Source organism: Ahaetulla prasina, chromosome 3 (genome assembly GCF_028640845.1).
Source record: "Ahaetulla prasina isolate Xishuangbanna chromosome 3, ASM2864084v1, whole genome shotgun sequence".
Lineage (NCBI taxonomy): Eukaryota > Metazoa > Chordata > Lepidosauria > Squamata > Colubridae > Ahaetulla > Ahaetulla prasina.
Window position 1 is genome coordinate 3,060,251 of NC_080541.1, and position 23,928 is coordinate 3,084,178.

The window sequence follows — 23,928 nt, forward strand, 5'->3', positions numbered from 1 at the left end:
CCCATATCTAACGGGCTTCCAGAATGAAGATGGGGGGGGGGTCAACCTATTCTCCAAAGCACTGGAAGGCAGGACAAGAAGCAACCTGTTGTGACTCCAGCCCCCGAACCTGGCCCCATGCCTGAAAGTGACTCCGAAAGTGAGGGGGACGGGCTGGTAAGGCTTACCTCAGGAGCACCAATTCCTTTGGCCCGGCTCCAGGAGCCAGAACCAGGCCAGTCGCAGGACGTAATGAGGCCGTCATCCCCTGATTCCTCCCTTCCTCAGGCTACGCCTTCAGACCCAGCTGATAATAATAATCAAGCTTGGCTTGACCCGTGGCATCATCAAAAGGAAGGATATATAAGGAGCTTTGGGACTGCTCTCACTCCACGGGAAGCAAAGTTTAGCTGATCCGTTTCAAAAAGAGCTGAAAGTCTTGCTACATGAGTCATTTGTTTAAACTTTGGCAGGCAGCTGCAATTTCTCTTCCAGGACTGCTAAGAGCCGTGAATCCGCTGGCTGAAGGCCAGCTCGTGGGTCTGAAGTGGGGAAGGAGACAGAACACAACCGATGGAAACTCATCAAAGAGAGAACCAACCTAGAAATAAGGAGGAATTTCCTGAGAACGAGAACAATTAACCAGTGGAACAGCTTGCCTCCAGAAGTTGTGGGTGCTCCATTGCTAGAGGTTTTCAAGGAGAGATTGGGATCTGTAGAGGTGGATTTATAGGTTCTTTGCGTAGAGGCCGTGAAATATTCAAGTATTTCTCCAAGCAACTGCCTCCAGAAGTTATGAGTGCTGCGACACTGGAGGTTTTCAAGAAGAGATTGGACAACTGTTCATGCAGGGTGGAACAAGGACTCCTTCTTGGGCAGGGGATTGAACTAGAAGACGCCCAAGCTATCTTCCAACCTTGTTATTCTTTTAAGAAAGCAGGGTTTCTCCTTCCTCTTTTTGGGGCTGCAGCCCTCTCCCCATGTTTTAAATCTCGCCGTACCGTTTCTCAAGGGGTCCTCAGCCACCTTCCCTCAAAAGAACACTGCCCTTGTGGCATCCTGAACAACGACAAGAGAAAGCCTCAGGAGAGCCTCTACTTGTGTTCTTGCATAATGAGAAGACCGGGCAAAGGTGCATAAATTCCCACTTGAGGAAGGAAGCTGGGATAGCTGCCGAGTTGCAACCCCCTTGAGATAGGACTTCAGAGCTGCATACCATTGCTTGTTCTGCCTTGGATGGGGGAAAAGAAAGAAGAAATGATGCAAACGTGTTTTTTTTGTGAACTTCTGCTTTCTTGGAATAGAGCTTGGGATCTCCAAACTTGGCAACTTGAAGACTTGTGGACTTCGACTCTCAGATTTCTCCAAGCTGGCTGAGGAATTCTGGGAGTTGAAGTCCACTAAAGTCACCACGTTTGGAGCCCCCACCCTCGAATTCTGGGAGTTGGTCCTCCAGGTTTAAAGTTGCCAAAGTTGGAGACCCCTGACCTAAAGGATTGTCTTCTACCTGTCCAGTTTGGACAAGCAAGTTGGGTATGCTATGGGTCCCATCAAATCAAGGAACCTCAGCTGGTGGGAATCACATGTCTCTTCTCTGCCTTCTGGAATATTCTCCCTTCGGATATCCAGATGATCCTAGAACACGGAGCTGGAAGGGACCTCAGAGGTCTTCTAGTCAGTCATCCTGGTCATATGATTGTCTAGTCTTTCTCTGAATACCTCCAGTGTTGGAGCATCCACAACTTCTGGAGGCAAACGGTTCCACTGGTCGGTTATCCTCACTGTTAGGAAGTTTCTCCTCAATTCCAGGTTGCCTCTCTCCTTGGTTAGTTTCCATCCATTGGTTCTTGTCCTGCCTTCTGGTGCTTTGGAGAACAAGTTGGTCCTTTTTTTTTTTTTTTAAATTCACATTTATATCCCGCTCTTCTCTGAAGACTCAGGGTGGCTTACACTATGTTAGCAATAGTCTTCATCCTATTTGTATATTTATATACAAAGTCAACTTATTGCCCCCAACAATCTGGGTCCTCATTTTACCTACCTTATAAAGGATGGAAGGCTGAGTCAACCTTGGGCCTGGTGGGACTAGAACCTGCAGTAATTGCAGGCAGCTGTATTAATAACAGACTGCATTAGTCTGTTGAGCCACAAGAGGCCCTCTTCATTGTGACAGCCCCTCAAGAAAGACATCCATCCATCCATCCATCCATCCATCCATCCATCCATCCATCCATCCATCTATCTATCTATCTATCTATCTATCTATCTATCTATCTATCTATCTATCTATCTATCTATCCTTTCCTAATCCGTCTCTTCATTAGACTGGTCAGATCTTGCATAGTTAGTTTCCTCACCTGACCTAGACGCCAGGAGACTGTGAGTTCTAGTCCTGCCTTAGGCATCAGTGCCAGCTGGATAACTTTGGGTCAGTCACCAGGAGTCGGTGAATTTTAGTTCCAGCGTTAGGCCTGAAAGCCAGCTGGGTGCCTGAACCAATCATTAGGAGAGGGTGAGTTCTAGTCCCGTCCCGTTTTAGGTGTGAAAACCAGATGCATGACTTTGAGCCAATGACCTGGAGACGGTGAGTTCTAGTCCTGTCTTAGGCATGAAAATCATATGAGACTTTGAGCCAATCACTAGGAGACACTAAGTTCTATTACCACTATAGGCAATGAAAACCAGTTGTGCAACTTTGGGCCAATCACCTGGAGATGGTGAGTTCTAGTCCTGACTTAGCCACGAAAGCCAGCTGGATGACTTTGGCCCAGTTACTAGGAGTTGGTGATTTTTAGTCCCACATTAGGCATGAAAGCCAGCTGGGTGACTTTGGGCCAGTCCCTCTCTCAGCCCAATCCACCTCACAGGGTTATTGTTGTGAGGAAAATAGGAGGAGGAAGGAGTATTATGTCCACCTCCTTGAGTTACTTATCAAAGTAATAAAAAGTGGGATTAAAAAAACTAATCGATAGAGAGAGAAAGAGGGGAGGGAAAAGATGGATGGATTGATAGAAATAGAAAGATAAAAAGGAAAAAAGGAAAGAAAAAGAGGAAGGAAGGAAGGAAAGAAAGAGAAAAAGAAAGGAAAGAAAAGGAAGGAAAAAACAAAAGAGAAAAAGAAAAGAAAGAAAGTAAAGAAAAAGAAAAGAAAGAAAGAAAGAATAAAATGGGTGATAGAATATCCCGAGTAAACCTTACATGGCATCTAGAGGGCAGCCCCATAACTTGGGCTTATCTTGGCCATTTGTATTTTTTCTTTTTGTTTTCTTCGTTCTATTATTTAACTTTTCTTGTTTAAACTCCCTTTCGATTCCTCCTTTGTTTTTATGGTTTTGAGCCACCTAGAGTAGCCCCAGGGCGAGACAAGTGGCAAATAAATTTGATAATAATAATTTGGGGCCACGCGAAAATGCTGGACGGTAGACATGGAGGTTTTTGCCAAGCGCTCTCACCTCCCCCACCCACTTAATTACCTTCAGCTCAGAAGGGCCGATGGGCCAGGTAGCTGTGCAATCCTGGTGGAGAAATAAATATAGCCAAAGAAGCTGGGATGCTGTCTTTGTCGGAGCAGTTGTGCGCTGGGCGCCGACGCAGCCGTAATTAAATGTGTTCTTAGAAACCCTTAATGCTGTTGGTCAATATATCTTTGGCAGCTGCCTTGCAGACATATGGCACAGTGCCCGCACGGAGGCCTTTCGGGGTGACCCAAACTGGATGACGCAAGTTCGTGATGGAAACCCTGATTAATGAAATGGGATTTTGCTCTCGCCACCGTCATAAATCTGCATCGGTGGGAAAAAGCGACTGCTTGGGATAAGTCAGGGATGAAAGCTTGCTGGCTATCAAAAGATAACCCAAGAGAATCTTGGAAATAAGGCACTGTATATATATATATATATATGGATGGAAATGATGGAGGATGCCAAATTTCCATGCATTTTAATTTGATTTTAATTTGGGGGATGTAATTTGCAAAGTGGAATGTCGGTTTCCTCAAGCTGCTTTTTTGAAATGGCAACTGGACTTACTTGGTTTTTCTTTTCTTTCTTTTTTTTTGAAAATGTTTGGCATCTCATCCAAGAAGCATCTTTAGTTCAAAGAAAAGGAAGGGAAGGGAAGGAAGGAGGGAGGGAAGGAGGGAGAAAGGAAGGAAGGAAGGAAGGAAGGAAGGAAGGAAAGGAAAGGAAGGAAGGAAGGAAGGGAAGGAAGGAAGGAAGGAAGGGAAGGAAAGGAAAGGAAGGAAGGGAAGGAAAGGAAAGGAAGGAAGAAAGGAAGGAAGGAAGAAAAGGAAGGAAGGAAGAACGAACGAACGAACGAACCAAAGAAGCCATCTTCTCAGTTTCTATGGAGATACTCAATCATCCAAGTCATGATTGTCCCAAAAGTGCTTTTTTAAAAAAGGCAACTAGTCTTTCTTGGGTTTTTTCCCCTTTAAATGTTTTGCTTCTTAGCCAAGAAGCTTCTTCAGTTGAAAGAAGGAAGGAAGGAAAGAAAGAAAGAAAGAGAGAGACAAAGAAAAGAGAAAGAGAAAAAGAAGGAAAGAACAAAAGAAAGAGAAAGAAAGAAGCAAAAGAAAAGAAAGAAAGAAAGAAAGAAAAAGAAAGAAAGAAAGAAAAGAAAAAAAACTGATGAAACTTATTGGATGAGAAGCGAAGTGTTTTCAGGGAAAAAACCCAAGGAAGTCCAGTTGACAAACATGACTGAAAATCTCCATAGTCATCAGTTTCCTCAAGTTGACTAAGAAAATGGTACGTTTCTGAAGACCTCAGTATTTTAGCTTCTTCTGGGGGGGGGGGCGAGTAAGCATTACACTATGAAGACTCTCTTCCAGCCAGGGATTTCTCTCCAGGAGATCTGAAGTGAGCAGGGCAAAATGGATCTGTACGTTTTGTCTTTTCCGCTCTCACCCGTGAAGGCTCCCCGGCAGGGGGTCTCGCAGGAATAACTAGAGAATTGACCGTCTGTGCCACAGCCGAGAGGAATTGAATTCTGCATTTGGAAGGGAACAGGCGGTGAGAAATGAATGAATGGACAAAGAAGACAATCCAAACACCGTGCAGATAAAAGATTCTTTGAAGCTCCTTTCGCAAGGGCATTTGATCTTGCGGTTTTATATTCACATTAGGTTTGGCAACCATTGGGGGAAGAAGATAAGGCAAAATGGAACCGTTGTTCTCCTGGATCAGCGGATCCGCCTTAAGAGCGAACAGGATGCAATTATGATCACTACTTTTTAGAACACTGCACAGTTTGGAAATGTCTGCTGTGTATTGGAGAGAGGAGGGGGTAGGAGAGAGAGAGAGAGGAGAGACAGACAGACAGAGACAGACAGGAGATGGGAGAGGAGCGAGCAAGAGAGGAGAGGGAAAAAGGAGAGGAGAGGAGAGAGAGAGACACAGGAGAGGACAGAGAGAAGAGTGAGCGAGAGAGGAGGGAAGAGAGAGGACAGAGAGGAGAAAGAGACAGGAGAGAGGAGAGAGAGGAGGGGGAGAGAGGAGCGAGTGAGAGAGAGGAGAGAGAGAAGAGAGAGGACAGGAAGAGGAGAGAGAGAAGAGTGAGCGAGAGAGGAGAGGAGAGAAGAGAGGACAGAGAGGAGAGAGAGACAGGAGAGGAGAGGGAGGGGGAGAGAGAGGGGGGAGAGAAGCAACTGAGAGAGAGGAGGGGAGAGAGAGGAGAGGAGAGGAGAGGGAGAAGGGAGGGAGAGGACAGGAGAGAGAAGAGAGGATAGGGAAAGAGAGAGAGACAGGAGACGAGAGAGAGAAGAGTGAGCGAGAGAGAGGAGAGGAGAGAGGAGCGAGAGAGAGGGTAGGAGAGAGAGAAGAGGACAGGAGAGGAGAGAGAAGAGTGAGCGAGAGAAGGGGAGAGAGAAGAGGAGAAAGGAGAGGAGAGGACAGGGAAAGGAGAGAGAGAGAGGAGAGGAGAGAAAGAAGAGGAGAGAGAGGAGGAGAGAGAAGAGAGGACAGGAGAGAGAGAGGAGTGAGCGAGAGGAGGGGAGGAGAGGGAGAAAGAGAGGGTAGGAGAGACAGAGGAGAAGAGAGAGAGAGAGGAGAGAGACAGGAGAGGAGAGGGAGGGGAGAGAGGAGGGGGAGAGAAGCAACTGAGAGAGAGGAGAGGGAGAAAGAGGGGAGAGGGAGAGGAGAGGGAGAAAGGAGGAGAGGACAGGAGAGAGAAGAGAGGATAGGGAAGAGAGAGAGGAGAGGAGAGAGAGAAGAGTGAGCGAGAGGAGGGGAGAGGAGAGAGAGAGAGGGTAGGAGAGAGAGAAGAGAGGACAGGAGAGGAGAGAGAAGAGTGAGCGAGAGAAGGGGGAGAGAGAAGAGGGAGAAAGGAGAGAGGAGAGGACAGGGAAAGGGGAGAGAGAGAGACAGGAGAGGAGAGAGAAAGAAGAGGGAGAGAGAGAGGAGTGGGAGAGAGAAGAGAGGACAGGGAGAGGAGAGAGGAGTGAGCGAGAGGAGGGGGAGGAGAGGGAGAAAGAGAGGGTAGGAGAGACAGAGGAGAGAGAAGAGTGAGCAAGAGGTGGGGGAGAGAGGAGAGGAAAGGACAGGGAAAGGAGAGAGAGACAGGAGAGGAGAGAGAGAAAAGGGAGAGAGAGGAGTGGGAGAGAGAGGGGGAGGGAGAAGAGAGGAGAGGGAGAGAGAGGACTGGGGAGACAAAGAGAGTGGCCAAGTCGGGAGGAGTCATATGGGGAAATAGTCTGGAATCTATGTAGGCACAAGCAGGCAATCTGTTAAGGACAGGGATAAGAACCTGCTCGGATATCAACTATGCTACTTTCCAGGATCCTGTGCTTTCCAACCTCCCCCCTTACATGCCAGAAAAACCCAGGTTCTTTGAAAACCTTTGTGCAGCTGTGAAAAAAAAGTACTTTTTCAAATGGCATATTCTTGGCGCTTAATGCGCCTTTCTATTTTTAGATTCGAGTGGGAATGCCAGGCGATTTCATTTCCTTGGATTTACAGTGCAGGTAGTCCTTGACTTCTGATCACAGTTGAGCCAGCTAAGTGAAACCTTTGCTAAAGGAGCTTTGCCCTATTTGTAGACTTTTCTTGCCCAGTTATTAAGTGAATCACTGCAGCTGTTAAGTTAGAAACACCGGTTGTTAAACGGATCTGGCTTCCCCATCGACTTTGCTTGTCAGTAGGTCACAAAAGGGGATCAACGTGACCCCGGGATACTGCAACCCGCCATAAATATGAGTCAGTCCCAAGGCATCTGGATTTTAATCACGTGACCAAAGGGATGCCTCAACAACTGTCAGTGTGAAAAATGGTCATACGTCACTTCACTAAATGAAGTGTTGTAAATCGAGGATTACCTGTATTGAAGAGAGAGAGCTAAGCTAGGGGAGGAGTCAAGTGGGGAATTACTCTGGAATCTTTACATAGGCACAAATAGGCAAGGCCCGATTTTTCTTTGAATGCCGTTGAACCTTATCTAATTTGGCCCGGTAATTCCTCCAATTAATGGAAGACGAGGACTGACAGTAATGATAGGACAAATGGCGGAGCCTGGGTACGTTTTTTTGCAAAAAGTGGCTGGTGTGATTTGGGTTCCCATTCTTGGAAGAAAAATCCATCTGTCTCCCTTAAGATTGTTTCCCCATTTCTCCTTCAGGGGAAATATTCTATCCTCAAAGATTATTTTTATTGGAAATATCATATTGGCACATATCTGGTGAAAGCCGACTCTGAAGACTCCCATGGTTTTCACATCATTAAAAGCAAAAGATGTTCTACTTTCTCAAAAACAATCAGTCACATGGTCCAATCGCTGTGGAGTCTGACAACCAGGTGTCATTACTCCGCCTCCTTCCGACCAGGTGTGAGAATGACCTTGGTTCTCAAGAGAAAGTATTTTGTTTTGGCTACAAAATTCCCTCTATCTCAAATCCCCCCTCCCTAAAAGTAGCCTGGCAACACTGAAGCAGACGAAATGGCTTCGGTCAGACCAGCTTCAGCATTGACACAATGATCACGTGATTTACATTCGGATATTTGACCACTGTTTCGTATTTATGACGGTTGTGGTGTCCGGGAGAGGGGGGGCATGTGATCCCCTTTTGAGTCCTTCTGACAATCAAAGTCAATGGGGAATGATTCACTTAACAACCCTGGGACTAACTTAACAGCTGCAATGATTCATTCGACAAACGTGGCAAGAAAAGTTGTTAAAATGAGGCACTTAACAAATTTCTCGCTTAGCAACGTAAATTTTGGGCTCAATTGTGGTCGTAAGTCGAGGACTAACTGAATTTCTCCGGTAGTGACCCAAAGCCTGGAGTTCTGCTAGAACAGGGATCTCCAACCTAGGCAACTTTAAGCCTGGCGGACTTCAACTCCCAGAATTCCCCAGCCAGCAAAGCTGGCTGGGGAATTCTGGGAGTTGAAGTCCGCCAGGCTTAAAGTTGCCAAGGTTGGAGACCCCTGTACTAGAATATCTAATGGCTTCTGCTCATACAAATCCACCTCTAAAGAGCCATGAAAAATTCTTTGCAAATACATATTAGATCATCTTTTAATGACCCCATAACCCCTTGTGAGGTGAAGTGTGGGCAACAAATGGAGCCGAGTGTTTACTGGCCGGATGCCCTTCCTGTCGCCAATGCAGAGTTTTTCCCCCAGCAGATTTAATCTACCGAATCTATGCATAATAAATACATACTTAATAAAACATATTAAATAAATACATATTATATAAAGCAGAAATATCATAGGCGAAGCTTGAAGGTTAAAAAAAGAAGATTAAGCAATTTTAGGTGGCCGTGATACATCCATTTCTGTCTCAACCATCGCCTAAAGCGGAAGGACGAGACCGAGCTGACGCATTTATCACCTTGATGTGACCTTGCCAACTGGATAAAATAATATTATTCAGTACTTTGCTGATAAGTGAAGAGAGGCTAGGAGAATGCAGGGGGGCAGGAATGGAGATGATGCCAAACTCAGCTTCGTCTTTAGTAGCGTTTTTATATTATGTTTTATATCTGTCCCAATTTCTTGCGGATAATGTTGTTACCTGACTAAGTAACATCATCAAAAAAACAAACAAACACAAAATGCACAGGTACCGTATATGTGGTACCTTGCTCAATAGTAGCAGCTGTGAGAGGGATCTTGGAGTCCTAGTGGACAACCATTTAGATATGAGCCAGCCGTGTGCAGCAGCTGCCAAAAAAGCCAACACAGTTCTGGGCTGCATAAACAGAGGGATAGAATCAAGATCACGTGAAGTGTTAAGACCACTTTATAATGCCTTGATAAGGCCACACTTGGAATATTGCATCCAGTTTTGGTCACCATGATGTAAAAAAGATGTTGAGACTCTAGAAAGAGTGCAGAGAAGAGCAACAAAGATGATTAGGGGACTGGAGGCTAAAACATAGGAAGAACGGTTGCAGGAACTGGGTATGTCTAGTTTAATGAAAAGAAGGACTAGGGGAGACATGATAGCAGTGTTCCAATATCTCAGGGGTTGCCACAAAGAAGAGGGAGTCAAACTATTCTCCAAAGCACCTGAGGGTAGAACAAGAAGCAACGGATGGAAACTAATCCAGGAGAGAAGCAACTTAGAACTAAGGAGAAATTTCCTGACAGTTAGAACAATTAATCAGTGGAACAACTTGCCTGTAGTAGTTGTAAATGCTCCAACACTAGAAATTTTTCAGAAAATGTTGGATAACCATCTGTCTGAAATGGTGTAGGGTTTCCTGCCTGGGCAGGGGGTTGGACTAGAAGGCCTCCAAGGTCCCTTCCAACTCGTTGTTGTTGTTGTTATGGTTAGAAGGAAGTGGGAGAAGGAGGAGGGAGAAGAGGAGGAGGAGGAGGAGGGAGAGGAAGACTGTGGACTCCTTGGTGGTTTTCCTGCAGACATCTCATTACCCAACTAAGTAATATCATCAGAGCTAGAAGGGAGTGGGTTTGTGGGGAGGAGGAGGGCGAGGAAAGGAACAGCGCTGTGGGGTCCTTGGGGGTTTTCCTTTCATTACCTGACTACGTAACATCATCAGCACCCATTGAAAAAAAGTGGTGCTCACTTAATGGCTGCTTCAAAAAAACCAAATAGGTGGCTTCCATGATTTAACTCCAGCCTGAGTTTCGGTCGTAAGTTGAGGACTCCCCACTTTAAGGCTTTTCTTGATTTCTGGAGGTGGTAGAAAACTTTTTATATACATCCAGGTAGCCGGAAGCTAATTGGCTTGCCTTTTTCGGGCTCAACGTCTGTTCGAGCGAGCAGAGCCGGCTGCCAAGCTGCTCCTTGGCCAAAGCCACCCTGCATTTAAACACACGCACGCACCCCTGGGGCAGTTGTGACTCAGAGTTGCTGCTTTTGGCTCTGGCCGCGGAAGCAACCGGATCTCCAGAATAGCACCGGTCGTGGCCCAGGGGCTGTGTTGTTACGGCTCCCTGGGCTACGGCTTTTGTTTGAGTGCTGGATGAGCTAAAACGGAGGCTGCCACCCTTGCTTTTCTGAGCTGCTCAGAGAGAAAGAGAGAGAAAGACAGGAAAGGAGGAGAGAGGAGGAGAGAGAAGAGAGAGAGAGGAGGAGAGAGAGAGAAAGGGGAGAGAGAGAGAAAGAAAAAGGAGAGAAAGAGGAGAGAGAAAGAAAGAAAGGAGGAGGGAGAGAGAAAGAGGGAGGGGAGAGAGAAAGAAAAAGGAGGGAGGGAGGGAGAGAGAGAGAAAAAAGGAGAGAGAGGAGAGAGAAAGAGAAAGAAAGGGGAGGGAGAGAGAAAGAGGGAGTGGGAGAGAGAGAGAGAAAAAGAGGAGAGAAAGAAAGAAAGGGGGAGAAAGGAGGGAGAGAGAAAGAGGAGGAGAGAGAAAGAAAAGGAGGAGGAGGAGAGAGAGAGAAAAAGGAGAGAGAGAGAGAAAGAGAAAGAAAGGAGGAGAGAGAAAGAGGAGGAGAGAGAAAAAGAGGAGAGAAAGAGAAAGAAAGGGGGAGAAAGAGGAGGGAGAGAGAAAGAGGGAGGGGAGAGAGAGAAAAAGGAGATAGTGAGAGCCTGAGAAAGAGGGGAGAAAAAGAGAAAGAAAGGCGAGAGAGGAGAGAGAGTGGGGAGGAGAGAAAGAGGAGAGGGGAAAATGAAATGGGAGAGAGGAGAGAGAAAGAGAAACTGGGACAGAGGAGAGGGAGAAAGAAAAAAGAAAGAGAAAGAAAGAAAGAAAGGAGGAGAAAGAGGAGAGTGTGGGGGGGAGGGAGAGGCATTATTTGGGAAGCTGCGTGTGGCCATTTGACCATCCTGCGCATTGTTAAGGTAATTGCACAGCCTGGCCAAGGGATGCCAAGGGTGGGGCGTAATTGCAGGTTTGGGGTGGAAAAGGAGGGGAGGCTTTGCCAAGAAAGGAAAATCGGGGCTGCTTGAGGGAGGCTGCAGGGGTCTCAGCCTAGGCAGGTGGTTGGCGTTGCTAATCGTGGTGGGGGGGACGGTCCTGGCAAGCAGAGGTGGCCTTGTGCTGGGCTGGGAGGTGGTGGGACTGGAGCAGATCATCTTAGCCCCCTTCTCTCCTGATCCTGCAGGATCTCAAACATTGGGTTGTTTTTTGTTTTTTTAAAGGAGAGATTAGACAACCGTTTGTCTGAAATGTTATATAGGGTCTCCTGCTTGAGCAGTGGGTTGGACTAGAAGACCTCCGAGGTCCCTTCCAGCTCTCTTATTCTGTTAATTAACCAGTGGGAACCGCATGCCCACCCAGAGGCTGTGGCTGCTCCAACTCTGGAGGCTTTTCAGAAGAGACTGGACAATCGTTTGTCTGAAATGTTGTTTTTTTTTATTGAAAAAGTTTTACAACAATTAAATTTTTCCCTCTCCCTTCCCCCCTCCCCCTCCTTCTCCCCTCCCTCCAAACCCCCCTCTCCCCCCCCCCCGACTTCCCGGAGCAAACACAAGGTATAGTTCATTAAACAAACAGTCATACATTAAATTTTTAAAATCACAATTATAATCCTTCTCTCTCACATATCCTGACTTCTTCCATTAAAATCAAAAACAACGTCCTTCATTCAAAGGCAATCTGAAATTTCTTAATCTGATATCTATTTTGAATATAATCTATCCAATTCTTCCATTCGTTGAGATATTTTTCTTGAGTACTGTCTTTCAAGAAGGCTGAGATTTTAGCCATCTCAGCCAAATTGGAAACTTTCAATATCCATTCTTCTATTGTGGGTAATTCTTTTTTCTTCCAATATCGTCCAATCCAACAGTCGTGCTGCTGTTATTAAGTTCAAAATCAATTTAGTCTCAGTCACTGTACAGTCGGTTGTTATTCCCAAAAGGAAAAATTGTGGTCGGAACTTTATCTTATTTGTCTGAAATGTTATATAGGGTCTCCTGATTGAGCAAGGGGTTGGACTAGATGACCTCCCGGATCAGTTGCTGCGGTTAGGAAGACTTAAAATCAAGTCTTACTGAGCTGAGGTTTATAAAAATAGTTTGGCATTGTTATGTCATAGACTTAAGCTATCTGTTAGGATTGACCGATCTTTCTCGGCCCAAAGCTGTATTCTGGTATGTTGCAGTCCAAAGGGTTGTATAGCTGGGGTCACCAGCCTTGGCAACTTGAAGACTTGTGGACTCCAACTCCCAGAATTCCCCAGCCAGCTTTCCCAGAATTCTGGGAGTTGAAGTCCACAAGTCTTCCAAGTTGCCAAGGTTGGAGACCCCTGCTATACAGTATTTGGTTTTGTGTAGTATGTTCAGTTTTAAAAGCAGACTTAACTTTTCTTCACCCATAATGGGAGAAATGCGAAGGTTAAAGCAGAGAAAATTCCTCTCCCGTCTTTGCTTAAAACAAAAACAAAAACGGAAGTCGTTTGCTGTCGTCAACGGTTGGAAACTAATCAAAGAGAGAAGCAACCTCGAACGAAGGAGAAACTTCCTAGCAGTGAGGGCAATTAACCAGGGGAACAGCCTGCCTCCAGAAGTTGTGGATGCTCCATCGCTGGAGGCTTTTAAGAAGAGACTGGACAGTCACTTGTCTGAAATTGCATATTGGGTCTCCTGCTTGAGCAGTGGGCTGGACTAGAAGACCTCCAAGGTCCCATTCTATTCTATTCCTATTCCCTATTCCCTATTCCATTCCATTCCATTCCATTCTGTATTTTATTATTCTATTTTCTTTTCTCTTCTCTTCTCTTCTCTTCTCTTCTCTTCTCTTCTCTTCTCTTCCATTCTGTATTTTATTATTCTATTTTCTATTCTATTCTATTCTATTCTATTCTATTCTATTCTATTCTATTCTATTCTATTCTATTCTATTCTATTCTGTATTTTATTATTCTATTCTATTCTATTCTATTCTATTCTATTCTATTCTATTCTATTCTATTCTATTCTATTCCATTCCATTCCATTCCATTCCATTCCATTCCATTCTATTCCAAATTCTATTCTATTCCAAATTCTTTATGTCTCCTGGAACATCCTGATCATTTTAAAGGACTAACCAGGTCCAAGGTTGGCTTTTTCTGCAACCAGCCAAATTTAGATCGTTGCAAGCTGCTGGGCCTTGCATAATTCTGTGGGCGGCATCGTGGTTTTTATTATAGCCTGACTTGCCAACAGAGGAGGTTCCAGGATAGAGAAAAGGGTTCGAAGTGCAGGTGCCAAACTGCTTCTCTGCCCCGTGCCGTCTGCTTTCTCCAATTTTCCGTCAAGCGGGCAGATTGAACGGCAGATTCTGCGCCCGGCTGCCCCCCCCCTTCCTCCTGGGCGCTTCGCTTGGGCACGAGGAATGCTGTAGAAGGACTTGGAGGCTCCTGTGGCATTTGGGGGCGTCCTTGGCTGCGAAGAGGCTCTGCCTGCAGGAAGCTTGAGCAGAAGAGCTGCCACCTCTTCTGGCGGAGGAAGCTGGCCAGCGTTTCTCCACATCAGGGGGGTCCTTGGTGCTCTCCGAGCTGGGTGGTTTTCTTGCAGATGTTTCATGACCCAAACCAGGTAACGTTATCAGTGCTAGCAGGATGGAGGGTTTGCAAGGAGGGGGAGGAGGACTGTGGGGTTCTTGATGTTTTCTAAGCTGGGTGGTTTTCTTGCAGATGTTTCATGACCCAAACCAGGTAACATTATCAATGCTAGAAAGGAGTGGAGTTTGCAGAGAGGAGGAGGAAGAGGAGGAGGAGGAGGGTGGGAGGAGGAGGAGGACTGTGAGGGTCTTTGGAGCTCTCTGAGCTTGGTGGTTTTCTTGCAGGTATTTCATTACTCAAACCAGATAATGTTATCGGTGCTAGAAGGGAGAGGAGGAGGAGGAGGAGGAGGAGGAGGAGGAGGAGGGGAGGGAGGGAGGAGGAGGACTTGGGGGTCCTTGGTGCTTTCTCATCTTGGTGGTTTTCTTGCAGATGTTTCATGACCTAAACCAGGTAATGTTATCGGTGCTAGAAGGGAGGGGGGTTTGCAGGGAGGAGGAGGAGGAGGAGGAGGAGGAGGAGAGTGTGTGGTCTTTGGTGCTCTCCGAGCTGGGTGGTTTTCTTGCAGATGTTTCATGACCCAAACCAGGTAACAATATCAGTGCTAGAAGGGAGTGGGGTTTGCAGAGAGGAGGAAGAGGAGCAGGGGAAGGAAGAGGGGAGAGGAGGGGAATTATGGGGTCCTGGGGTCTCTCTGAGCTTGGTGGTTTTCGTACAGATGTTTCATGACCCAAACTAGGAAACAGTGCTAGAAGGGTTGGGTGCGGGGTTTGCAGAGAGGAGGATGAAGAGGAAGAGGAGGAGGAGGAGGAGGGTGGGGTCTTTGGTCTCTCTGAGCTTGGTGGTTTTCTTGCAGATGTTTCATGACCCAAACTAGGTAACATTATCAAGTACTAGAAGGGTGGGGGGTTTGCAGGGAGGGGGAGGAGGAGGAAGAGGAGAGGAGAAGGGAGGAGGACTGTGGGGTCTTTGGTCTCTCTGACCTTGGTGTTTTTCTTGCTATCGTTTCATGACCCAAACTAGGTAACATTATCGGTGCTATAAAGGTGGGTGGGTGGGTGGTTTGCAAAGAGGAAGAGGGCTGTGGGGTCCTTGATGCTCTCTCAGCTTGGGGGTTTTCTTGCAGTTTCGTTACCCAAACTAGGAAACATTATCAGTGCTAGAAGGGAGGGGGTTACAGGAAGGAGGAGGAGGAGGAGGAGGAGGAGGAGGAGTACTGACTTCCCTACCAAACCAATCCCTAAGAGGAATTTGGGGGAAGACACAGAGTCCTCTTACTTCACCTGGTGGGGAGCAGCAGGCACTGCAAGTAGAGGTTGAAAGCCGGTGTTGCCACATGCGGGTGTTGAGTGGGCATTCTCACAGGAAAATTGGGCGCACCTGCAATTCCCCGACAGCGCACACGGCAGCCTCGGCAACCCGTTTGCAAAAAGTGCCACGGCGCATTTGAACGGAGGTGGCCATTCCTCACTGCATGCTTTTAGATCAGCTCCCCGCAGGGCCTGAACTCTCGCCACGCAGGTCCTCGGCTTCCTTGGGACCACAGCAGGGCCCTCCAAGACCTCGGCTGAACTCCAGCCAGCCACTCCATTTTTCCAGCTGATTTTATGGGTTATGTATCCATCTTTTATGTATCACTTTCTCCTGGTACTTCCTGTCCTGTCTTGTCCTGGGGTGCCAAACGTCAGAATGGGACAACTCGCCATGGCCAGGTTGCTGTGGCCAATTCACCACGGTCAACATGCCGCGAGACAATTTAACAATTCAGTTTACTTTTTAAAAATCAATGAAGAAATATTTTAATTTTTGCCATTCACCTTTCATTCTGCCCCTCCTTTGGTATCCTTTCTTTAATTATTGTATTCCACCATTTCTTTGATATTAGTGTAACTCTTGTCCCGTGGCAAGATGGTCGTGGTGAATTGGTCAGGGTGAATTGTCCAGGGCCAGTTGGCTGTGGTGAGTTGCCCATGGTGAGTTGACTGGGGGCCAGTTGGCCAGGGTGAGTTGGCTGGGGCCATTTGTCTGGGACCATTTGGCCATGGTGAGTTGTCCAGGACTAGTTGGCCATGGTGAGTTGGCTGGGGCCAGATCGCCATTGCGAGTTGGGAATGGTGAGTTGGCTGGGGCCAGTTGGCCATGGTGAGTTGTCTGGGGCCAGTTGGCCATGGTGAGTTGTCTGGGGCCAGTTGGCCATGGTGAGTTGGCTGGGGGCAGTTGGCCATGGTGAGTTGTCTGGGGCCAGTTGGCCATGGTGAGTTGTCTGGGCCAATTGACCATGGTGAGTTGTCTGGGGCCAGTTGGCCATGGTGAGTTGTCTGGGGGCAGTTGGCCATGGTGAGTTGTCTGGGGCCAGTTGGCCATGGTGAGTTGTCTGGGGCCAATTGACCATGGTGAGTTGTCTGGGGCCAGTTGGCCATGGTGAGTTGTCTGGGGGCAGTTGGCCATGGTGAGTTGTCTGGGGCCAGTTGTCTGGGACCAGTTGGCCATGGTGAGCTTGCAGAGAGAAGGAGGAGGATGACAACAACAACAACGGTGTGGTCTTTGGGAGCCTCTGAGCTTGGTGATGTTTCATTATCCTGCTAGGTAACTTCATCAATGCTGGAAGCGGGTGGGGATGCAGAGAGGAGGAGGAGGAGGCGGAGGAAGACTATGATGATGATGACTGTGCGGTCCTTCGGGGCCTCTGAGCTTGGTAGCGTTTCATTAGCCTACTAGATAACATCATCAGTGCTACTTAGCTGGTTGGGTAACCGAACACCTGTAGGAAAACCAGCAAGCTCAGAGATCACCAAGGACCCCTCATCTATTCCTTCAATAGATAAACCTGGTGCTGGGGAATCTCTGCGAGATGCAAGGAAAGCCCACGGAAACCGAGAAACCATCTCGCATGGCAACTGAAGGCACGTCAATGAAAATTCTGGGCGACGATTCAGAAAGCCTCTTCTGAATCCCGGTGACCCGCTTGCTGTTCCTACAGCAACCGGAACAACGTTCTCATCCCATTCCCCTCTGGATTCCAAGTCGCTTGTAACAAATCAGAATATGCTCTTAAAAAGCAGAGTAGCCGTAAGGGAGACGGGGTGGGGTGGGGGTAGGGGGAGAGAAAGCAAAAAGAAAATTAAATGCACCACAACCAGGGTTGTTGCACAGACAGGCCTAGGAGCAGCGCCAAGACTTGAAGGGCCTTCCAGAACCCAAGAGGTAATTCACGACTGAATTGGAGCCGCCTCCGTTTTAATTGCAGCTCGCTCGCCGTTGCTTTGAACAAGAGAACAGATGGGCTTTGCAGTCCTTCTCGGTTGCCGGGTGCGTTGGTGGGTTGCAGCGAGCTGCTCTCGGATGCAAAACTCCCTGCCAGACGAGGCTGAATGGAGGCCTCTTAGAACAACGGGAAATATAATCAGTGACATTTGGGTTTTAATAATGGAAAGTCATGTGGCCGGACTCTCCGTTAGCTCCTTGGTTGAACGGATGGTTCGTAAACTACGGTTCATTTGTATCCGTTGATTTGCTCCATTTATAAATCTCAGATGGTTGTGGATTAGGATTGGCTCAAAACCTGCCAGTTGTCGTTTGTTGATTGGATTGTAGTTAATGGGTGGTTTTGGGGCTAGGACGTTGAGCTTGTCGATCGAAAGGTCGGCAGCTCGGCAGTTCGAATCCCTGGTGCTGCCGTGTAACGGGATGAGCTCCCGTTACTTGTCCCAGCTTCTGCCAACCTAGCAGTTTCGAAAGCACGTAAAAAATGCAAGTAGAAAAAATAGGGACCACGTTTGGTCGGAAGGTAACAGCGTTCCGTGCGCCTTTGGCGTTGAGTCATGCCGGCCACATGACCACGGAGACATCTTCAGACAGCGCTGGCTCTTCGGCTTGGAAATGGAGATGAGCACCGCCCCCTAGAGTCGGCAACGACTAGCACGTATGTGCGAGGGAAACTTTTACCTTTACCTTTAACCTTGTTGAATATAGAATGACAAGAGTTGGAAGGGACCTTGGAGGCCTTCTAGTCCAGAGGCCTCCAACCTTGGCAACTTTAAGACTTGTGAACTTCAAAGCCAGCAAAACTGGCTGAAGAACTCTGAAAGTTGAAGTCCTCAAGTCTTAAAGTTGCCAAGGTTGGAGACCCCTGTTCTAAAGCCTTTGCTGGCTGAGGACTTCTGGGAGCTGAAGTCCTCAAGTCTTAAAGTTGCCAAGGTTGGAGACCCCTGTTCTAAAGCTTTGCTGGCTGAGGACTTCTGGGAGCTGAAGTCCTCAAGTCTTAAAGCAGCCAAGGTTGGAGACCCCTGTTCTAAAGCCTTTGCTGGCTGAGGACTTCTGGGAGCTGAAGTCCTCAAGTCTTAAAGCAGCCAAGGTTGGAGACCCCTGTTCTAAAGCCTTTGCTGGCTGAGGACTTCTGGGAGTTGAAGTCCTCAAGTCTTAAAGTTGCCAAGGTTGGAGACCCCTGTTCTAAAGCCTTTGCTGGCTGAGGAATTCTGGGAGTTGAAGTCCACAAGTCTTAGAGTTGCCAAGGTTGGAGACCCCTGTTCTAAAGCTTTGCTGGCTGAGGAACTCTGGGAGTTGAAATCCACAAGTCTTAAAGTTGCCAAGGTTGGAGACCCCTGTTCTAAAGCTTTGCTGGCTGAGGACTTCTGGGAGCTGAAGTCCTCAAGTCTTAAAGTTGCCAAGGTTGGAGACCCCTGTTCTAAAGCTTTGCTGGCTGAGGAACTCTGGGAGTTGAAATCCACAAGTCTTAAAGTTGCCAAGGTTGGAGACCCCTGTTCTAAAGCTTTGCTGGCTGAGGACTTCTGGGAGTTGAAATCCACAAGTCTTAAAGTTGCCAAGGTTGGAGACCCCTGTTCTAAAGCTTTGCTGGCTGAGGACTTCTGGGAGCTGAAGTCCTCAAGTCTTAAAGTTGCCAAGGTTGGAGACCCCTGTTCTAAAGCTTTGCTGGCTGAGGAACTCTGGGAGTTGAAATCCACAAGTCTTAAAGTTGCCAAGGTTGGAGACCCCTGTTCTAAAGCCTTTGCTGGCTGAGGAATTCTGGGAGTTGAAGTCCACAAGTCTTAGAGTTGCCAAGGTTGAGAGACCCCTGTTCTAAAGCTTTGCTGGCTGAGGAACTCTGGGAGTTGAAGTCCACAAGTCTCAAAGTTGCCAAGGTTGGAGACCCCTGTTCTAAAGCTTTGCTGGCTGAGGACTTCTGGGAGTTGAAGTCCTCAAGTCTTAAAGTTGCCAAGGTTGGAGACCCCTGTTCTAAAGCTTTGCTGGCTGAGGAATTCTGGGAGCTGAAGTCCACAAGTCTTAAAGCAGCCAAGGTTGGAGACCCTGTTCTAAAGCTTTGCTGGCTGAGGAACTCTGGGAGTTGAAATCCACAAGTCTTAAAGTTGCCAAGGTTGGAGACCCCTGTTCTAAAGCTTTGCTGGCTGAGGACTTCTGGGAGTTGAAATCCACAAGTCTTAAAGTTGCCAAGGTTGGAGACCCCTGTTCTAAAGCTTTGCTGGCTGAGGACTTCTGGGAGCTGAAGTCCTCAAGTCTTAAAGTTGCCAAGGTTGGAGACCCCTGTTCTAAAGCTTTGCTGGCTGAGGAACTCTGGGAGTTGAAATCCACAAGTCTTAAAGTTGCCAAGGTTGGAGACCCCTGTTCTAAAGCCTTTGCTGGCTGAGGAATTCTGGGAGTTGAAGTCCACAAGTCTTAGAGTTGCCAAGGTTGGAGACCCCTGTTCTAAAGCTTTGCTGGCTGAGGAACTCTGGGAGTTGAAATCCACAAGTCTTAAAGTTGCCAAGGTTGGAGACCCCTGTTCTAAAGCTTTGCTGGCTGAGGACTTCTGGGAGCTGAAGTCCTCAAGTCTTAAAGCAGCCAAGGTTGGAGACCCCTGTTCTAAAGCTTTGCTGGCTGAGGAATTCTGGGAGCTGAAGTCCACAAGTCTTAAAGCAGCCAAGGTTGGAGACCCCTGGTCTAAAGCCTTTGCTGGCTGAGGAATTCTGGGAGTTGAAGTCCACAAGTCTTAAAGCAGCCAAGCTTGGAGACCCCTGTTCTAAAGCCTTTGCTGGCTGAGGAATTCTGGGAGTTGAAGTCCTCAAGTCTTATAGTTGCCAAGCTTGGAGACCCCTGTTCTAAAGCCTTTGCTGGCTGAGGAATTCTGGGAGTTGAAGTCCACAAGTCTTAAAGCAGCCAAGGTTGGAGACCCCTGTTCTAAAGCTTTGCTGGCTGAGGAACTCTGGGAGTTGAAGTCCTCAAGTCTTAAAGTTGCCAAGGTTGGAGACCCCTGTTCTAAAGCTTTGCTGGCTGAGGACTTCTGGGAGTTGAAGTCCACAAGTCTTAAAGCAGCCAAGGTTGGAGACCCCTGTTCTAAAGCCTTTGCTGGCTGAGGAATTCTGGGAGTTGAAGTCCTCAAGTCTTAAAGCAGCCAAGCTTGGAGACCCCTGTTCTAAAGCCTTTGCTGGCTGAGGAACTCTGGGAGTTGAAGTCCACAAGTCTTAAAGTTGCCAAGGTTGGAGACCCCTGTTCTAAAGCTTTGCTGGCTGAGGAATTCTGGGAGTTGAAGTCCTCAAGTCTTAAAGTTGCCAAGGTTGGAGACCCCTGTTCTAAAGCTTTGCTGGCTGAGGACTTCTGGGAGTTGAAATCCACAAGTCTTAAAGCTGCCAAGGTTGGAGACCCCTGTTCTAAAGCTTTGCTGGCTGAGTAATTCTGGGAGTTGAAGTCCGCAAGTCTCAAAGTTGCCAAGGTTGGAGACCCCTGTTCTAAAGCTTTGCTGGCTGAGGAACTCTGGGAGTTGAAGTCCTCAAGTCTTAAAGTTGCCAAGGTTGGAGACCCCTGTTCTAAAGCTTTGCTGGCTGAGGAACTCTGGGAGTTGAAGTCCACAAGTTTTAAAGTTGCCAAGGTTGGAGACCCCTGTTCTAAAGCTTTGCTGGCTGAGGAACTCTGGGAGTTGAAGTCCACAAGTCTTAAAGCTGCCAAGGTTGGAGACCCCTGTTCTAAAGCTTTGCTGGCTGAGGAACTCTGGGAGTTGAAGTCCACAAGTCTTAAAGCTGCCAAGGTTGGAGACCCCTGTTCTAAAGCTTTGCTGGCTGAGGAACTCTGGGAGTTGAAGTCCACAAGTCTCAAAGTTGCCAAGGTTGGAGACCCCTGTTCTAAAGCTTTGCTGGCTGAGGAACCCTGGGAGTTGAAGCCCACAAGTCTTAAAGCTGCCAAGGTTGGAGACCCCTGTTCTAAAGCTTTGCTGGCTGAGGAATTCTGGGAGTTGAAGTCCACAAGTCTTAAAGCTGCCAAGGTTGGAGACCCCTGTTCTAAAGCTTTGCTGGCTGAGGAACTCTGGGAGTTGAAGTCCACAAGTCTTAAAGCTGCCAAGGTTGGAGACCCCTGTTCTAAAGCTTTGCTGGCTGAGGAACTCTGGGAGTTGAAGTCCACAAGTCTTAAAGCTGCCAAGGTTGGAGACCCCTGTTCTAAAGCTTTGCTGGCTGAGGAACTCTGGGAGTTGAAGTCCACAAGTCTCAAAGTTGCCAAGGTTGGAGACCCCTGTTCTAAAGCTTTGCTGGCTGAGGAACTCTGGGAGTTGAAGTCCACAAGTCTTAAAGCTGCCAAGGTTGGAGACCCCTGTTCTAAAGCTTTGCTGGCTGAGGAATTCTGGGAGTTGAAGTCCACAAGTCTTAAAGCTGCCAAGGTTGGAGACCCCTGTTCTAAAGCTTTGCTGGCTGAGGACTTCTGGGAGTTGAAATCCACAAGTCTCAAAGTTGCCAAGGTTGGAGACCCCTGTTCTAAAGCTTTGCTGGCTGAGGAACTCTGGGAGTTGAAGTCCTCAAGTCTTAAAGTTGCCAAGGTTGGAGACCCCTGTTCTAAAGCTTTGCTGGCTGAGGAACTCTGGGAGTTGAAGTCCACAAGTTTTAAAGTTGCCAAGGTTGGAGACCCCTGTTCTAAAGCTTTGCTGGCTGAGGAACTCTGGGAGTTGAAGTCCACAAGTTTTAAAGTTGCCAAGGTTGGAGACCCCTGTTCTAAAGCTTTGCTGGCTGAGGAACTCTGGGAGTTGAAGTCCACAAGTCTTAAAGCTGCCAAGGTTGGAGACCCCTGTTCTAAAGCTTTGCTGGCTGAGGAATTCTGGGAGTTGAAGTCCACAAGTCTTATTGTTGCCAAGGTTGGAGACCCCTGTTCTAAAGCCTTTGCTGGCTGAGGAATTCTGGGAGCTGAAGTCCACAAGTCTTAGAGTTGCCAAGGTTGGAGACCCCTGCTCTAAAGCTTTGCTGGCTGAGGAATTCTGGGAGTTGAAGTCCGCAAGTCTTAGAGTTGCCAAGGTTGGAGACCCCTGTTCTAAAGCCTTTGCTGGCTGAGGAATTCTGGGAGTTGAACTCCACAAGTCTTAGAGTTGCCAAGGTTGGAGACCCCTGTTCTAGAGCCTTTGCTGGCTGAGGAATTCTGGGAGTTGAACTCCACAAGTCTTAGAGTTGCCAAGGTTGGAGACCCCTGTTCTAGAGCCTTTGCTGGCTGAGGAATTCTGGGAGTTGAACTCCACAAGTCTTAGAGTTGCCAAGGTTGGAGACCCCTGTTCTAGAGCCTTTGCTGGCTGAGGAATTCTGGGAGCTGAAGTCCACAAGTCTTAGAGTTGCCAAGGTTGGAGACCCCTGTTCTAAAGCCTTTGCTGGCTGAGGAATTCTGGGAGTTGAACTCCACAAGTCTTAGAGTTGCCAAGGTTGGAGACCCCTGTTCTAAAGCCTTTGCTGGCTGAGGAATTCTGGGAGCTGAAGTCCACAAGTCTTAGAGTTGCCAAGGTTGGAGACCCCTGTTCTAAAGCCTTTGCTGGCTGAGGAATTCTGGGAGCTGAAGTCCACAAGTCTTAGAGTTGCCAAGGTTGGAGACCCCTGTTCTAAAGCCTTTGCTGGCTGAGGAATTCTGGGAGTTGAACTCCACAAGTCTTAGAGTTGCCAAGGTTGGAGACCCCTGTTCTAAAGCCTTTGCTGGCTGAGGAATTCTGGGAGTTGAACTCCACAAGTCTTAGAGTTGCCAAGGTTGGAGACCCCTGTTCTAGAGCCTTTGCTGGCTGAGGGACTCTGGGAGTTGAACTCCACAAGTCTTAGAGTTGCCAAGGTTGGAGACCCCTGTTCTAAAGCCTTTGCTGGCTGAGGAATTCTGGGAGCTGAAGTCCACAAGTCTTAGAGTTGCCAAGGTTGGAGACCCCTGTTCTAAAGCCTTTGCTGGCTGAGGAATTCTGGGAGCTGAAGTCCACAAGTCTTAGAGTTGCCAAGATTGGAGACCCCTGTTCTAAAGCCTTTGCTGGCTGAGGAATTCTGGGAGTTGAACTCCACAAGTCTTAGAGTTGCCAAGGTTGGAGACCCCTGTTCTAAAGCTTTGCTGGCTGAGGAATTCTGGGAGTTGAACTCCACAAGTCTTAGAGTTGCCAAGGTTGGAGACCCCTGTTCTAAAGCCTTTGCTGGCTGAGGAATTCTGGGAGCTGAAGTCCACAAGTCTTAGAGTTGCCAAGGTTGGAGACCCCTGTTCTAAAGCCTTTGCTGGCTGAGGAATTCTGGGAGCTGAAGTCCACAAGTCTTAGAGTTGCCAAGGTTGGAGACCCCTGTTCTAAAGCCTTTGCTGGCTGAGGAATTCTGGGAGTTGAACTCCACAAGTCTTAGAGTTGCCAAGGTTGGAGACCCCTGTTCTAAAGCTTTGCTGGCTGAGGAATTCTGGGAGTTGAACTCCACAAGTCTTAGAGTTGCCAAGGTTGGAGACCCCTGTTCTAAAGCCTTTGCTGGCTGAGGAATTCTGGGAGCTGAAGTCCACAAGTCTTAGAGTTGCCAAGGTTGGAGACCCCTGTTCTAAAGCCTTTGCTGGCTGAGGAATTCTGGGAGTTGAACTCCACAAGTCTTAGAGTTGCCAAGGTTGGAGACCCCTGTTCTAAAGCCTTTGCTGGCTGAGGAATTCTGGGAGCTGAAGTCCACAAGTCTTAGAGTTGCCAAGGTTGGAGACCCCTGTTCTAAAGCCTTTGCTGGCTGAGGAATTCTGGGAGCTGAAGTCCACAAGTCTTAGAGTTGCCAAGGTTGGAGACCCCTGTTCTAGAGCCTTTGCTGGCTGAGGAATTCTGGGAGCTGAAGTCCA

The 23,928-nt window shown here is 47.8% G+C and overlaps 1 protein-coding gene across 5 annotated transcripts in view; it reads left to right on the forward strand.

The window, feature by feature from the left end:
• Positions 1–23,928, forward strand: part of ARHGAP39 (Rho GTPase activating protein 39) — a 200,962-nt gene that overhangs the window by 64,552 nt on the left and 112,482 nt on the right. The window contains exon 1 of one of the 5 annotated variants that reach the window (XR_009154065.1): positions 13,565–13,903. The exons of 1 other annotated variant lie outside the window; for it this stretch is intronic. Coding sequence is in view for 3 of the 4 variants with exons in the window: in XM_058174369.1 (XP_058030352.1) it covers positions 13,890–13,903 (14 nt within the window). In the remaining variant the exon portion in view is untranslated. Of the gene's footprint in view, positions 1–13,564; positions 13,904–14,409; positions 14,459–23,928 lie in introns of those variants that run through there. 3 more of the 5 variants (XM_058174369.1, XM_058174366.1, XM_058174367.1) reach the window with 3 other exon arrangements.